The following is a 15,923-nucleotide window of genomic DNA, read 5'->3' on the forward strand; positions in this document are numbered from 1 at the left end:
ATAAGTGACACCAGTTACTGGTTAAGGGACACCAATCAAACCCGTCTTAGCTGCATTGCAGGTCTAGTTTTTATACGCCAACATGGAAATGTGGACGGAAATATTGCCAACGCTCCCGCCGGTCCGTCCGTCGTCCACAATTTCTTGTGAACGCTCTAACGTGAAAAGTTATCATCCAATTGTTTTCAAATTGATATATGTTGTTTACATTAGTGAAATGAAAAAGCCTATTTAATTTCAATAATTTCCATCTATTACGTCTAGAGTTATGGCCCTTGTTTCACTTTGTTGAACCTTGTGAATGCTCTAGCGCCAAAAGTTATCATCCAATCTTTGTGAAATTTATATGCATTATTTAAATTAGTGAAATGAAGAAGCCTATTAAATTCCAGCAATTTCCGTTGATTATGTCTAGAGTTATAGCCCTTGTTTCACTTTATTGAACCTTGTGAACTCTTTAACAGCAAAAGTTATCATCCGATCTTTTTGAGATTTATATGCATAATTTAAATTAGTGAAATGAAGAAGGGTATTGAATTTCAGCAATTTACGTTAATTACTTTTAGAGTTATGTCCCATGTTTCACTTTGTTGCACCTTGTGAAAGCTCCAACATCTAAAGTTATCTGCCGATCTGTATGTGATTTATATGCATCATTTAAATTAGTAAAAAGAAGAATCCTTTTGAATTTCAGCAATTTCCTTTGATTGCGTCTAGAGTTATGGCCCTTGTTTTACTTTGTTGAACCTTGTTAACGCCAAAAGTTATCATCCGATCTGTATGAAATTTAAATGCATCATTTAGATTAGTATAACCACGAAGCCTATAGAGTTATGGCCCTTGTTTCTCTTTGTTCAACCTTGTTAATGCTCGATTGATGAAAGTTATTATCCGATTTGTATAAAATTTATGTGCATCATTTAAATTTATGAAACGGAGGTCTATTGAATTTCAGCAATTTTCGTCAATTACTTCTAGAGTTACGGCCCTTGTTTTACGTTGTATACCTTGGGAACGTTCGAATGACAAGAGTTATCATCCAATCTGTTTGAAATTTATATGCATTATTTAGATTAATAAAACGAAAAAGCTTGTCAAATTTCAAAATTTTCTGTAAATTACTTCCAGAGTGAAGGCCCTTGTTTCAGTTTGTAGAATCCTGTGAACCCTAAAATTATAATCTGATCTGTATGAAATAAATGCCCATAATTACCTACAAAAGAATAAATATGGGGCAACCCTTGTCAACCGCTCAGATGTTTTAGCTGCTATGCGTGTATGTTTCGTTGCATGGCAACCTATCTTAATATACCTGGTCATCCTGATAAAGATCAGAAGAAATTGAACATAGCAGAAAGTCTGTTGATTCATAGTCTTGATTCAATTTGGCCTTACAGTTTAAATGAGTTAAATTTAAATGTATGAAATTTATATGCATCATTTAAATTTGTGAAATGGAGGTCTATTGAATCTCAGCAATTTCCATCAATTATTTGTAGACATATGGCCCTTGTTTTACTTTGTGAACCTTGTGAATGTTCAAATGACAAAATTTATCATCCAATATGTATGAAATTTATATGCATTATTTAAATTGGTAAACAAAAAAAGCCTGTCAAATTTCAAAATTTTCTGTAAATTACTTCAGAGTTTTGACCCTTGTTTCGGTTTGTAGAAACTTGTGAACCCTCAAACAACAAAAATTATAATCTGGTCTGTATGAAATTGTCTTGTAAATGCCCCCAATTACCTAAAAAAGAATAAATATGTGACAACCCTTGTCAAACGCTTGGACGTTTTAGCTGCTGTGAGCATATGTTTCGTTGCTTGGCAACCTATCTTTATTGTAAGTGAAACCTGGGAATAGGAACAGCAAGTCAATAAATTGGATGTTGACACTTGAAAGTGAATACTTGATTAATGGGGGGAGAGTAGCATTTGTGCAGATAATATTTACTAAGTTTGTCAGGCTTAATACAATATATATATCTTCATTCTCACTTTTTGTTAAGTTAATAACATTTTTTTTTTATCATTTCAGTTAAGATACCAAAGCTGAAGCTACTTACACAGTGCAACCAACTTGTAAATCCGAGGATATAGAATGTTTTAAATTTATCATTATTTTAGTTGTTTTTAAGATAATCTATATGGGATTATATATTTTAACCTGACAATTTAAACAATTTTAAATCAAGGACCAACCAAAGATTTACTTGTTCTAGTCTTATTTTACTTTGTGCCAAATTTTTAATTTTTGTATAAATATCGTCTCATTTGTTTTAACAAAGAGGACTGATTGAAATTGGTTAAATCTACATATTAAGAGGTTATACAAATTTATGGAGAAAATGGTCTTCATTCGTTCAGCTACTAGAAAAAAGATTATTTTATTTCTTCTTGCCTTGTGTGCTCTTGTGTTATTATTTTTAAATACTTTTCCGTGTGATTCTGGGCCACAGTATTACATGGTACCTAAGGAACGGACTAAATATGTGTATGGTATTGACAAAAAGGCAATTCCATATGATAAATTTATGCCCTTGATATTTGTCGGGGGAATGCCACGGAGTGGAACAACACTAATGAGAGCCTTGCTGGATGCTCATCCAGAAATTCGTTGTGGTGAAGAAACAAGAATAATCCCTCGGATTCTTGGAATGCGGACTCAATGGGAAAGATCTCCCACAGAGAAAAAGCGTCTTTCTGAAGCTGGAATAACAAGTGAAGTGATGGACTCGGCTGTGCAAAATTTTATTCTTGAAATCATCGCAAAACACGGGATTGCTGCTAAACATCTTTGTAACAAAGATCCATTTACTCTTAAATCCACCATTTATTTATCAAATCTCTTTCCTAATGCTAAATTTGTTTTCATGATTCGTGATGGTCGAGCCGTTGTCAATTCCATTATTACCAGAAAAGTTACCATATCTGGATTTGACTTGAAAAATCCTAGAAAATGTCTACAACGATGGAATCAAGCTGTAGATTTAATGTATTCTCAGTGTGTTCGTGTTGGACCTACCCGATGTTTGCCTGTATATTATGAACAACTAGTGTTACATCCGGAAGTTTGGATGCATAGAATATTAAACTTTTTAGACATACCATGGAATGCCTCTGTTTTACATCATCAGGACTATGTGGGAAAACCTGGTGGCATTTCTTTATCACGGTTGGTTTCATTTTCTTAAGGCTATACACAAAAAAATATTGTGCTTCTCAGACACGCGCATCATTTAAAAAGAGTTGCATGACCCTGGGTTACAGGAAGAAACACTATAAATGTTTTGAAATGAATTGGGAAAATATGCAACCCTGTAACTGCCATTGACAGTCATAAATGATACTGGATAACTAGGCCTATGGGATAAACATACATTTTAATCAACCCAGTAGTGATCTTATCACAAAACAAAAACAAAATCCTCCCTCCAGCATAAGGTTTTTAGGAAAGATTGTCTGAGAACAAGAATATTTTTTTATATGACCTTTTACAGTGTTACTATTTAAAGTAGCTAAGTCTCTAACTCAATATCATCCAAAATCTTCAACATTGAAAACACGAATTATTTGTCAATTTAAAACAACATTGATGCTGTGATCTTACCGGAAAAAGATGGGCTTCTGATATCCAATATTTAAGACAAAATAAATATTTGACCATTGGTACACGAATCGTGTACCATAATGCGTTTCAGCCCAAGTTCTAGCAAGAGACTCGAGAAACGAGGCTAGACATATTGCACCAGACCAAACGGCGTATGTAGACTGGAATAACCAGACGCTAGGAATTTGCATTCGATTGAGATTGCTGTGGAATTTATGTCCACGTCTTCAGAGTGAAATAAACAGATAATAATCATTTAAATTACATGTACATGTGAACTTCATATACATGTAGATGGATATGTGTGAGATTTAATTTTGTACTTGTGTAGCAAATTGGCATAAGCATAAAGGATGAAAGCTCTGAACAGTAACAATATATTCATAAATCACATTTCTGTGATCTGCTCAAAATTTATTTGTGGTTATGGAGTGATGATTACCTGCCATTCCCTAATTGTTATGGATCTCATGTATAGTTTCTCAAATATTCAAAGAATAATTTTGCAGTTAAAAAGTATTTTACTTTGAGATTTTTTTTGCTCAATTTTTTAATGTGAAGACCTTAACCTCAGAAGTTTTGATTTCTCTGGTACTGTCAAAAAATCTGCTAAGGAAGTGAATTAATGAAATATGTTAAGACATACCTTGGTCAAAAAAAAATAGGTTCCATCTTGATCTCTTATGCTGAGTTCTAAGAATAAAAGAAAATTCCATAAATAAATGCAGGTCATTATTAATACTTTCCTTCATCTACCTGTACTGGTAATTATAAATAAAAAAGCAATAGTTAGGGTGACCCACCATAAATAAATATCTCCATATATCTCGACAATTACGCCACAATACTTATATATATGCCAAGCCTCAAATCAGTTCCACACAATTATAGTCACTAAATAAACGATCATGTTGTACTTAATAAGCTATGGCCATTAATCACGTATAAATAATAGACTGAAAACTGGTTCCAAGAGTCGTCCATAACATCCAGACACTTTTGAGTAAAAGATAGGTTACGTGCCCTTGTTTTGAAATTAGTCTCGCTTAACCAGTCTATCGACCATTCTACGTCTGATTGACAGGTCGGGATAATCAAGACTACTTTTTTACGAAACATAACAGAAAGCTAGAACAAGAAATTGAATTTAGAAATAAGCACGTTAGGTAGCTCAACAATCGTTTTAAGAAGCTTGTAAAAATAAAATGAAACTACTGCTAGTATCATGTTCTTGCCTAACCTGAGTGTTTCAGAGATATTATTTGTACTAAACCAAAAGATGCCGCTCTTAACGGTACAGTTAATGATAAAGCGATTTAAAAAATGAAACGAACGTAATTTCTAAATCTGCTGTAATAACCAAGAAGCTTAATTTTACTGCTATTCAAAATCGTCAACAATAAATTTTTTACGGCTGTAATAGTTGATAAATTTGTAGAGAATTGCATGTGCCATGGCTATTTATAGTATCATACTGTCAGAAAGTTGGTCTCGGCACGGCGAATGTGCACGCTTCAGTGGTAGTCTCGAACTATCAGCGGTGGACTGTATTTCTGTGAGTACATGGGCCACCCTACAATAGTAATGTCTAACACAACCTTCACTTTATTGCTGTCGTTAGGGCCCATTGCTATAGTATAACCTGTGTTATTTGGAGTTCCCATAAGATGAGAATAGATTTGATTTTATCTCATCACCTGTTTCAGACCGCATACAATTTATACATATAACATGGTACATGTATGTACAATTCATACCCATACATGTGGAATGGCATGGTAATGTACAATTCATACACATGTACAATTCATACATATAACATGGTATGTACAATTCATACCCATAACATGACATGTACAATTCATACACATAACATGGTATGTATATTTCATACACATAACAGGACATGTACAATTCATACACATAACATGGTATGTACAATTCATATACATAACATGGTACGAACAAGACTGAATGACTTCACTATAATACTGTTGACCCCCTCCTGATATTTAAAAATGTGTCTTATACTGAGGGCCCCAGTAAATCTACTTAAAACTACTTGTGGTTGTTTGAAATAATAATTATCAAATCACAATATTTGGATGATAAATAAATTTGTTATTTTTTATTACAGCACTGAAAAATCAACAGACCAAGTTATTAAACCAGTGAATCTAGAAGCTTTATCAAAATGGGTGGGACATTTCCCTGAAGATGTGGTCAAAGATATGGCAGCTATTGCTCCGATGTTGCAAGTGCTTGGTTATGATCCCAATGCCAATCCTCCAGATTATGGTACACCTGATGAACAAGTTCGGGACAATACCCTGCACATACAAAAAAATCTGAATTTTTGGAGACAAAGAGAAAGAGATATTTTTGACAAAAATCCATTAAATAAAACTAATTCAACATCCAAAAAATCATAACTTTTATTCCCTTTTAAATTTGAATTGTTATTGTTTTATCATTATTTGTTCATTGTTGTTTGAATTCATTGGTTGTTTTTGTTGGTTTTTTGTTTCGAGTGGAATCTAAATGTAGTACAGATTAAAGCATAAACGTAATTCATCTTGGTTAAAGAGTGTATGATCATTTTAATTAATTTTCTACATTACAACTTAATTCAAATCAGCTTAGGTCTACTTATCTCATTACAGATACCCATAGTTCTATCTGGTGCCGTAGTTGTTCAGTGAGTAAGACACTAAGATCTAGGGTTCGCTCCCTGTGATGGCCTAGGTTGAAATTCCTCAGGATTTTCCAACATAGTGCCTGGCAAGGACAGTGTCTAGTCATTTGATTGCACGAAAAAACGAGGCCCTGTGTACATATTGATGTTTACATAAAAGAACCCTTGACAGTTGATATTCAAAGTAGGCTGTAGCACCGCTGTCCTGTCAAAATTTCCCTCCTAGCACAATGCATGGCATTAAGCGATGGATACTCTATCCAAATGATTTGGCCGAATAAATCGGCGTCGAAATTCTCCTAGTGTATCCAGTGTCATTCGGCCGAATGATTCGCCCGAATCAAACATGTTTGATACATTCTGCCGAATGAATTATATTCGCCTAGTGTGGTGCTTCGCCGAAGCATTCGGCTGATTGTAGATCGACGCCATGTTTAATCAGGTGACGTGAAAGGTAATGCAATCGACTGGTGAATCTGGCGAATGTATCGGTTAATGTGTCAGCTTATGTGTCCACCGGTTTCCTCCCGCCGCTAAATTATTATTGAAATACAATTGAAACATGTGTTAGTCCCGAAATGACCTAGTTTGTGTCAAGTGGAGGTTAAACCCATTTCTCTCTCTCTCTCTCGGTTCAGAGTGGATCAATTTGACTGAAATTTTCCGCAAATTGCCTTTATATTAGCTAGTTCTTAACTATTATAGTAAGACCTGCCATCTCTTTATCTAATCTCCCATAATGTATCTTTAAGGATTCAGTCATAATTATGTACAGTTGTTTTGGGTCTTGAAAACAAATACTGTACATTTAAAGTGCTGAAGTGTAATCAAAGGTATAGAGGCATATGTTGAACTTTCACATCACCAGTTCAGTAGCAAAAGTAAGAGCATGTAATGTTGACATTTATTACCAGATGAATTGTAAACTAACCTTAAAACCTACTTAAAGAGAGATGCTTTAGTTTACACATTTTTTAATTTTACATTAATGAAAGCTTGTATATTTAAGACTTCCTCCAAAGTTTATATTGCTTTAACAGATGGCTCTGCCATAATTTCATTATATATTTAAGAATTTAATTATATTATTAAACAATCATTTGCAGAAAGAATTTAATTATATTATTAAACAATCATTCGCAGAAAGACTATTAAAACCTTAAAATGTGTTTAAATTGAAATAAACTTACAAATTTAATAGTTTTTATCCATTATGCCACAATGTATTACGGTAAAGAATTGTTCAGTTTGTAAAAAAAAAAAAAAAATTTGTAAGACTACAGGAATCACCAAAAGAATCCTGTTCATAATGTGGCTTTAAATAAATACATTAGTTGTTATCTATATAAAATTGTGTTTACTAATATTGTCAATCATGGGAATATACTTTTAAGAATATGGTACATGTACTTTATTTTGTTCCACCATGGACCTTATATAATACATGTATTATAAGGTCCATGGTTCCACAGGTTATTTGGTTTGTAACATTTGATTGTTGTCTGCACCCATGTCTGTTAGCATTTCCTTGCAGACCATTTAAAAAGAAGAGTTTGGGGAATAATTTTAACAAAGATGGTCAAGCATATCAAAATTTGACACCACCCATTCATATGTTATTGTCTCTGAGATCTAAGATTTATGAAACAAGTTTTAGCAATAGTTTCTATAGTATAAATCAAGAGTTAACTCACATCAGTGGCAGAATCAATTTTGAAATCAAACTGCCCAAAAATATAGTTGCATTGTGAAGCAATATAAAATAAATCAAAACTTTAATAGACTAAACTGTGTCTGAGCATGATTATGTTTTGTTGCCTGACAAGTTGGCATTACAAGAGAGGCATAATGTTAGAACTGGTTCTTAGAAACTTATAAGCTTATATACTTGATCATTTTTATATTGAGATATGTTGAAATCCTTTGGAACAATATGTGTAACAATTTGTTTTTAAAGCTTTATTTTATTAAAATTCATTCATTATAAATGTAAATATATATGTTTTGTGAGATAAAGTTTTAATTTGGTGTTGACATTCAATGTTATTTTACATGTATTTCCAAGGTTAGAAGTAGAATTTTCTGTTAATTACTTCTAGAGAAATGGCCCTTGTTTCACTTTGTTGCACCTTGTGAATGCTCTAACATCAAAAGTTATCTGCCCATCTGTATGAAATTTATATGCATTATTTAAATTAGTGAAACAAAGAAGCCTATTGAATTTCATCAATTTCAGTTTATTACATCTAGAGTAATGACCCATGTTTCACTTTATTAAACCTTGTGAACACTTTGACGCCAAAAGTTATCATCCGATCTTTGTGAAATTTATATACATTATTTAAATTAGTGAAACGAAGAAGCCTATGGAATTTCAGCACTTTCCCTTAATTACTTCTAGAGTTATGGCCCTTGTATAACATTGTTGTACCTTGTGAACGCTCTAACATCAAAAGTTATCTGCTGATATGTATCATTTAAATTAGTAAAAAGAAGAATCTGGTTATTAATTTTAGAGTAATGGCCCTTGTTTCCTGTTATTGAACCTTGTGAACACTCTAACATCTAAAGTTACCTGCGTCATTTAGATTAGTAAAAAGAAGAATCCTAGCGTTAGCACCGAAAGTTATCATCTGATCTTTGTGAAATTTATATGCATTATTGAAATTAGTGTCACGCAGACGCCTATTGAATTTCAGCAATTTCCGTTAATTACTTCTAGAGTTATGGCCCTTGTTTCACTTTGTTGCACCTTGTGAATTTCAGCAAATTCTGTTTATTACATCTAGAGTTATGGCCCTTGTTTCCTTTTGTTGAATATTTTGAACACTTTAATGCCGAATGTTATCGTCCGATCTTTTAGATAAGTGAAACACGAAGCCTATTGAATTTCAGCAATATACGATAATTACTTCTAGAGTTATGACCCTTGTTTCACTTTGTTCAACCTTGTTAATGCTCGATTGATGAAAGTTATCATCCGATATGTGTGAGATTTATATGCATCATTTAAATTTGTGAAACTGCGGTCTATTGAATTTCAGCAATTTCCGTCAATTATTTCCAGAGTTATGGCCCTTGTTTTACTTTGTGAACCTTGTGAACGTTTGAATGACATAAGTTATCATCCTGTCTGTATGAAATTCGTATGCATTATTTAAAGCAGTAAAACGAATAAGCCTGTCAAATTTCAAAATTTTCTGTAAATTACTTCCAGAGTTAAGGCCCTTGTTTCCGTTTGTTGACTTGTGAACCCTCAAACGACAAAAATTATAGTCTGATCTGTGTGAAATTGTCATCTAAATGCATCTAATTACCACAAAAGAATAAATATGTGACAACCCTTGTTGACCGCTCAGTTAATTTAGCTGTTGTAGGCATATGTTTACTTGCCTGGCAACCTAGCTTTGATCTTACTTTGGCCATGGTGACATACCCTTTTTATACGCCCACAATTTCTTGTGGATTTATATTGTCGTCGCCTCTCTGTCGGTCCGTCCACAATTTATTTGTAGACACTCTATGGGTCACAATTTTGACATGTATGGGATCGTAACTTCAAGGATTATGGTCTCTGATTGTACGCTTGTGGACACTCTAGACTCCAGAGGTCACAATTTTTATCCGATTTTGATGAAACTTGAAATAATGTTTGTAACCCAATGATCTTGGTTCCTTTCAATCTCATACCGTAACTTCATGTTTTTGGCGTATGGGCTCTCTAGAGGTCACAGTTTTTATCCAATTTAAAAAAAACGTTCGAATAAATCAATGTTGCACCATAATGAAGGCCAAGTTCAAATTTCGGGAAAACCAAAACTAAACTGTCCGACAAAATGACTGCTCCTTGTATGCAAATTTTGTAAAAGTATGTAATATGAAGGTTGTGGACCCTCTAGAGGTCACAATTTTTGTCCGATTTTGATGAAAATTAAAATATATCTTTATATCCCAAAGATATGAGACTTTATTGATGTTCGCAAATTTCAGACCATAACTTTTATATCCCAAAGATATGAGTCTTTATTGATATTCGCACATTTCAGACCATAACTTTCTGGTTTATGGTCACTGGTTTTACGAAAAATCATGCAGTTTTTTTGTTTTTTTAGCTTATCCAGCCCTTGCAGAATGTGGGCGTATCTTGCATGGCAACTGCATGTTGTAGTTCAGTTAGTATGGGAGGCCAAGTGGTCTAAACACATGCACTATAGATCTTAAAGGATGTTATTCATGCAAGTCATGGTTTTGAGTAGGATCACCTGCCGTACCTAATGAGTTTTCTTAATTCCTCAAGCAAATTATTGAAGTAAAATTACACCACTTTATTAACAAAATGACCTGGTTCGTGTTAGTGGACATTCAACTCAACATCCTATATTTCTCTCTTTTAGACGTAGAGATATGGGTGGAGGTGTGGGTTGGGGGGGGGGGGGAAGTCCTTGACTATGTTCAATAATGAGCATTTTAAGCTCAGGGTAAGCAGAGTGATAAGCAATTTGATTGGCCAAGACTTTGGAACACAATAACTCTTATTCTAATTGAGATAAAATGTTCAAACTTGGTGTAGGGATTTATTAGGTTAATGCCTTGATGGTGTTCGAAGATGAGCTTTTTCTGCGTAGGATAAGCAGAGATAAGCAATTTGATTGGTTGGTGCTTTGGGACAGGATAACTTTAGTTCTAATTAAGTGAGAGTGATGAAAATTGGTGTATAGTTTTATTACATCGATACCTTCAGTAAGTTCGATGAGGAGCATTTTCTGCTGAGAGTAAGCAGAGTGATAAGCAATTTGATTGATCTAGACTTTGGAACACAATAACTCTCATTCTAATTGAGCTAGAATGTTCAAACCTGGTGTAGTTGTTTATTAGGTGAATGGCTTGATGGGGTTCGATGATGAGAATTTTCTGCTTAGGGTAAGCAGAGATAAGCAATTTGATTGGTTGATGCTTTGGGACACTATAACTTTAGTTCTAATTTAGTGCGAGTGAGGACTCTTAGTGTATAGTTTTATCACATCAATACCTTTACTAAGTTCGATGATGAGCACTTTCTGCTCATGATAAGCAGAGCGATAAGCAATTTGATTGGCCGAGACTTTGAAACACAGTAACTCTCCTTCTAATTGAGGTAGAATGTTCAAACTTGGTGTAGCCGTTCATTAGGTGAATGCCTTTAGGGAGTTCGGGGTTAGAAGATGAGAATTTTCTGCTTAGGGTAAACAGAGATAAGTAATTTGATTGGTTGATGCTTTGGGTCATGATAACTTTGGTTATAATTAAGTGAGAGTGATGAAACTCTCAGTATAGATTTATTATATCATTACCTTGACTAAGTTCGATGATGAGAATTTTCTGCTTATAGGCTAAGGAGAGATAAGCAATTTGATTGGTCAAAACTTTAGAACATAACAACTCTGCGTTTAATTGAGGTAGAATGTTTAAACTTTATGTAGATGTTCATTAGTTGAGGGGATCACGGTGGCTAAGTTGGTAAGGCGCTGGCTCGCTAGCGTGGAGGTTGGGTGTTCGATCCCTGCATTGGCCGAGACAGTTCATCACGATTTTCCGCCGTGGCTCCCCTTGTCAGTGATGCAGGACGGAGGGCCTGACAAGGACAGCTGTCTAGTTGTTCGGATGGTACGAAAAACCAAGGTCCCGTGTACACATTGGCGTGCACGTAAAAGATCCCTTGACAGTTGGAATTCGGTATAAGAGTAGGCCATAGTGCCGCTATCCGGGCAAAATTTTCCTCATAGCACACTGTATGACGTATGCAGAACAGTAGGACGTTAAACCCCATTTCATTTCATTTCATTAGGTGAATGTCTTGACTGAGTTTAATGATTAACATTTCGAGCTAACGCTATAAGCAGAGCTAATCAATTTCATTGGTCAATGCTTTAAGAAAAGATAACCATGATTCTGTCTGATAGAGCGTGTTGAAACTTAGTGTTTATAGTTGATAATCAGTTTGATTGCTTGATACTTTTGAAAAAAATAAATGTGCGATAAATTAAAATGTGTCATCTATTTTTTTGGGGATTTCGGGGAGGGACATCAGCCTCACTGTTGGCTTGTTTCTTTTGATATTTTGTATTGGATGGATGCATTCATGCCTTGGCCCCACAAAACCTTAATCCGACCCTATATTCAAGGCCAGTAGCCTACGACTACAAGCAAAACTTTTGTGTCGTATTGTCCCACACCCCCTTAAAAAAAAGGTAGAAATATAATATTCCAAACTACTATTTTCAAAAGCAGATGTTTAGTAATTAACATCAAAAGCACAGAACTTGCAACTGCTAAATTTTTCATCAATTGCAACAATAAGAGAAACATAAAATCTTTGATAATTTTTCTCAAATTGCAAAAACTGTGACCATCAAAGGTCAGTACCGTGACCCTTTGCGTTTTGCGCTCAAATCAATTATGGTCTGCAAAAACTGTGACCATCAAAGGTCAGTACCATGGCCCTTTGCGCTCAAATCAATTAAGGTCTGCACCCATACTATAAGGATTAAGACTAGTAATTATTTTCCCTTATTTCATGATAGACGAATGTAGTGCGAGTTATAAATAGACAATTTTTCCCTTAATTTTCTCCCCTTTTCCTGCATTTTTGGGTTGACTTTTTGGTCTAGAATTGGAGAAAAGGGATCACATTTGCAATTTCATGGCAGTTTTGGGTAATACTGATGATATTAGAGCGGAGGGATAGGGGGTGTTAAGTATCTTTCTGCAGAGCAATCATTGTGTCGGAAGTGAGATTTCCACCCCAGTCAACTTCAAATTCCTGTAGCAAAAAATCTAAATGGTCAACCCCCTACAAAATTATGATGAGGAGATTGCCAAATGTGGTCCCCATTGTGCCTATAAAGATTGGAACCAACGGAATGTTGAGCGAAAGCTAGAGCCTGTGATGTTACAGCCATTAACATTGAAGTCAATGGGCAAATAATTGCTAGTCTGAGTCCATAAACTGAATGGTTTTTTAATAAAGTTATCTCCCATAGACCAAATAATGAAATATCCAAGAGTTAATTCCCTTGTAGTCTTGCGTGTCACGGAAGATATTTTAGTATCAATCCGGAAATCCCCGTTTGACTTGTAAAGTCATGTTCCAGAGAAGAAGAATATTAAGTTCTTATTACATCTAAAATACTACATCTGTTTAAGTTTAACTTATCAAGTGACACTTACCTATAGTAAGTTTTTTAATAGGGGCGTTTATTCATTCAAGATGACAACTTGTCAGCATGGCAATAGAATAGAAAGAACAGACTTGCGAGGTTAAATTTAAATTACATTTTGCATTTTCCACAGGCACTATAGCCGTAGGCCTATGGATTTAAGCCAGATTTAAAGTAGCTAAGTCTCTAACTCAATATCATCCAAAATCTTCAACATTGAAAACACGATTTATTTGTCAAATTAAATCAACATTCATGTTGTGATCTTACCGGAAAAAGATGGGCTTTTGATATCCAATATTTAAGACAAAATAAACATTTTACCATTGGTACACGAATCGTGTACCATAATGCGCTTCAGCCCCAGTTGTATCAAGAGACTCGAGGGACGAGGCTAGACACATTGCACCAAATCAAACAGCGTATGTAGACTGGAATAGCCAGACGCTAGAAATTTGAACTCGCTTGAGACTGCTGGCTCATTTCGCCGAACATAACTGATTTGAAATTGGAGTAAAACGGAAACCATTAAATGTAAATCAGTTTATATACATTCATATTACAGTATTATATGCGTTGCGACCCACTTTTGTCAATTTCTAGGTCCCAAATGTTAGCGATTTAGCTCCTTTAAGCCAGATTTGCAGGGTTATAGCTAGAAATGGTCCCACTACTGATGTCTTCCGCCTTACTCCAGCCAATGACTGATGTCTTCCGCCTTAATCCAGCCACAGTAGTGGCTCGTCCTACAGAGTTTCTTTGCACAAGTTTTTTAGTCAAATGACTACAAAAGGATAACTCAAAGTTACTGGCCTATAGCTCCCTTAATTTACACATAAACTAACCCAAAACAGTACTGCACATAGCTTAACATATAATAAATCAATTCCCATGGAAATAAAGGTGAAGCCTTACCGCATAATTATATGATTTGCAAATTTCGCTTTGCAAATTCCATAATTTGTCCGCAAGGCCTTCCTATTTACATATATTTTGCATTAATATTAATTATGAATTAATTAAAAACACCAAAAATCACTGGAATTCACTATGAAAACATATATTATAATAATACATACATACACTGGAATTCACTTTCAAAATATCGGAAGTCGCACTTAAGACCCTCCTATTTACTAACATTTTGCATTAATATTAAATTACTTTAATACAACAAAATTCACCAGAAATTGGCAGAATCCACTTTGAGAAAATCGGAATTCGCCCCCAAAACAGTTGTATTTTGCATTAAATCCTCAAAACTAATTTATTTTAATGTACATGTAACATTAATATAATGAATAACTATTTTGATTTCTGCACAGACCTGAAAAAGGTGTATTTATTTGAAAGACTACTGGAATTCATTTCAATTATATTATAACTTTGGTTTTAATTAAGTGAGAGTGGTGAAACTCGAGTATAGATTCATTATATCATTACGTTGACTAAGTTTGATGATGAGAATTTTCTGCTTAGGCTAAGGATTGATAAGCAATTTGATTGGTCAAGACTTTGGAACATAACAGCTCTGCTTTTAATTGAAGTAGAATGTTTAAAGGGTCAATCCCGATAATAGTTTGGAGAATAAAACTGCTTAATTTTGTGTTAAAATCCCTTAAAGACAACAAATGAAAATACTAGACGATCACAAGGCTACCAAGATATATAGTAAGAAAAGAATGCATGGGCCATACGTAGGATCATAGGATGTGGCGACCGGTTTTGAGCTATGTCTGCTCTCCATATCTGACAAAGACCCATAGTTCTACACATCGCTCATCTTCACTGAGAACGTTTTGCTGCAGATTCGAGAAATGTTTGGTTTCACATTTTACATGGAATACTGCTGTGTTCTAATCATATTGTCTTTTATGAGTTGACCACATGGAAATATCTTTTTAACCGGCTCGCTAGACGTATTAATGATCAAGTTCTTAACTTGTTTTTATGGGATGTTATTTATACGCCCACATTTTCATGTGGACATATATTGTCGTTGCCCCTACAGGTCCCAATTTGTATCTGATTTCAACGAAACTTGAAATATAGGTTTATCTCCCTAAGATCTTGGTTCCTTTCGATATTGGCATGTATCGGACCGTAACTTCATGGATAATGCCCCCTGATTGTATGAAAAATCACGTTTTTAGATTGTGGACCCTATAGAGGTCACAATTTTTATCTGATTTTGTTGAATCTTGAAATGTAAGTTTATAACCCAAGGATCTCGGTTCCTTTTGATATTCGCGCATATCGGACCATAACTTCCTGAATTATGGCCCCTGATTGTAAGAAAAATCAAGTTTGTAGCTTGTGGACCCTATAGAGGTCACAATTATTATCCAATTTAAAAAAAACGTTCAAATATATCACTGTTACACAGTAATTATGGTTGAGTCCCTTTTGATATTTGCCC

General features: G+C 34.5%; 2 protein-coding genes across 4 annotated transcripts in view; both read left to right on the plus strand.

The window, feature by feature from the left end:
* Positions 1 to 8,342, plus strand: part of LOC126823929 (protein-tyrosine sulfotransferase 1) — a 28,199-nt gene extending 19,857 nt beyond the window's left edge. For both annotated transcript variants that reach the window (XM_050553003.2, XM_050553004.2), the window contains 2 exons: positions 2,042 to 3,178; positions 5,751 to 8,342. In XM_050553003.2, coding sequence (XP_050408960.1) covers positions 2,343 to 3,178; positions 5,751 to 6,045 — 1,131 coding nt within the window. In that variant the 5' untranslated portion in view covers positions 2,042 to 2,342 and the 3' untranslated portion in view covers positions 6,046 to 8,342. The remainder of the gene's footprint in view (positions 1 to 2,041; positions 3,179 to 5,750) is intronic.
* Positions 8,343 to 13,374: 5,032 nt separating this feature from the next.
* The window catches only part of LOC126823925 (adenosine deaminase domain-containing protein 1), a 42,727-nt gene continuing 40,178 nt past the window's right edge, over positions 13,375 to 15,923 (plus strand). The window contains exon 1 of one of the 2 annotated variants that reach the window (XM_050552998.2): positions 13,375 to 13,519. The gene's annotated coding sequence lies outside the window, so the exon portion shown is untranslated. Of the gene's footprint in view, positions 13,604 to 15,923 lie in introns of both variants that reach the window. The other variant, XM_050552999.2, reaches the window with a different exon arrangement.

Source organism: Patella vulgata, chromosome 6, assembly GCF_932274485.2.
Source record: "Patella vulgata chromosome 6, xgPatVulg1.2, whole genome shotgun sequence".
NCBI lineage: Eukaryota > Metazoa > Mollusca > Gastropoda > Patellidae > Patella > Patella vulgata.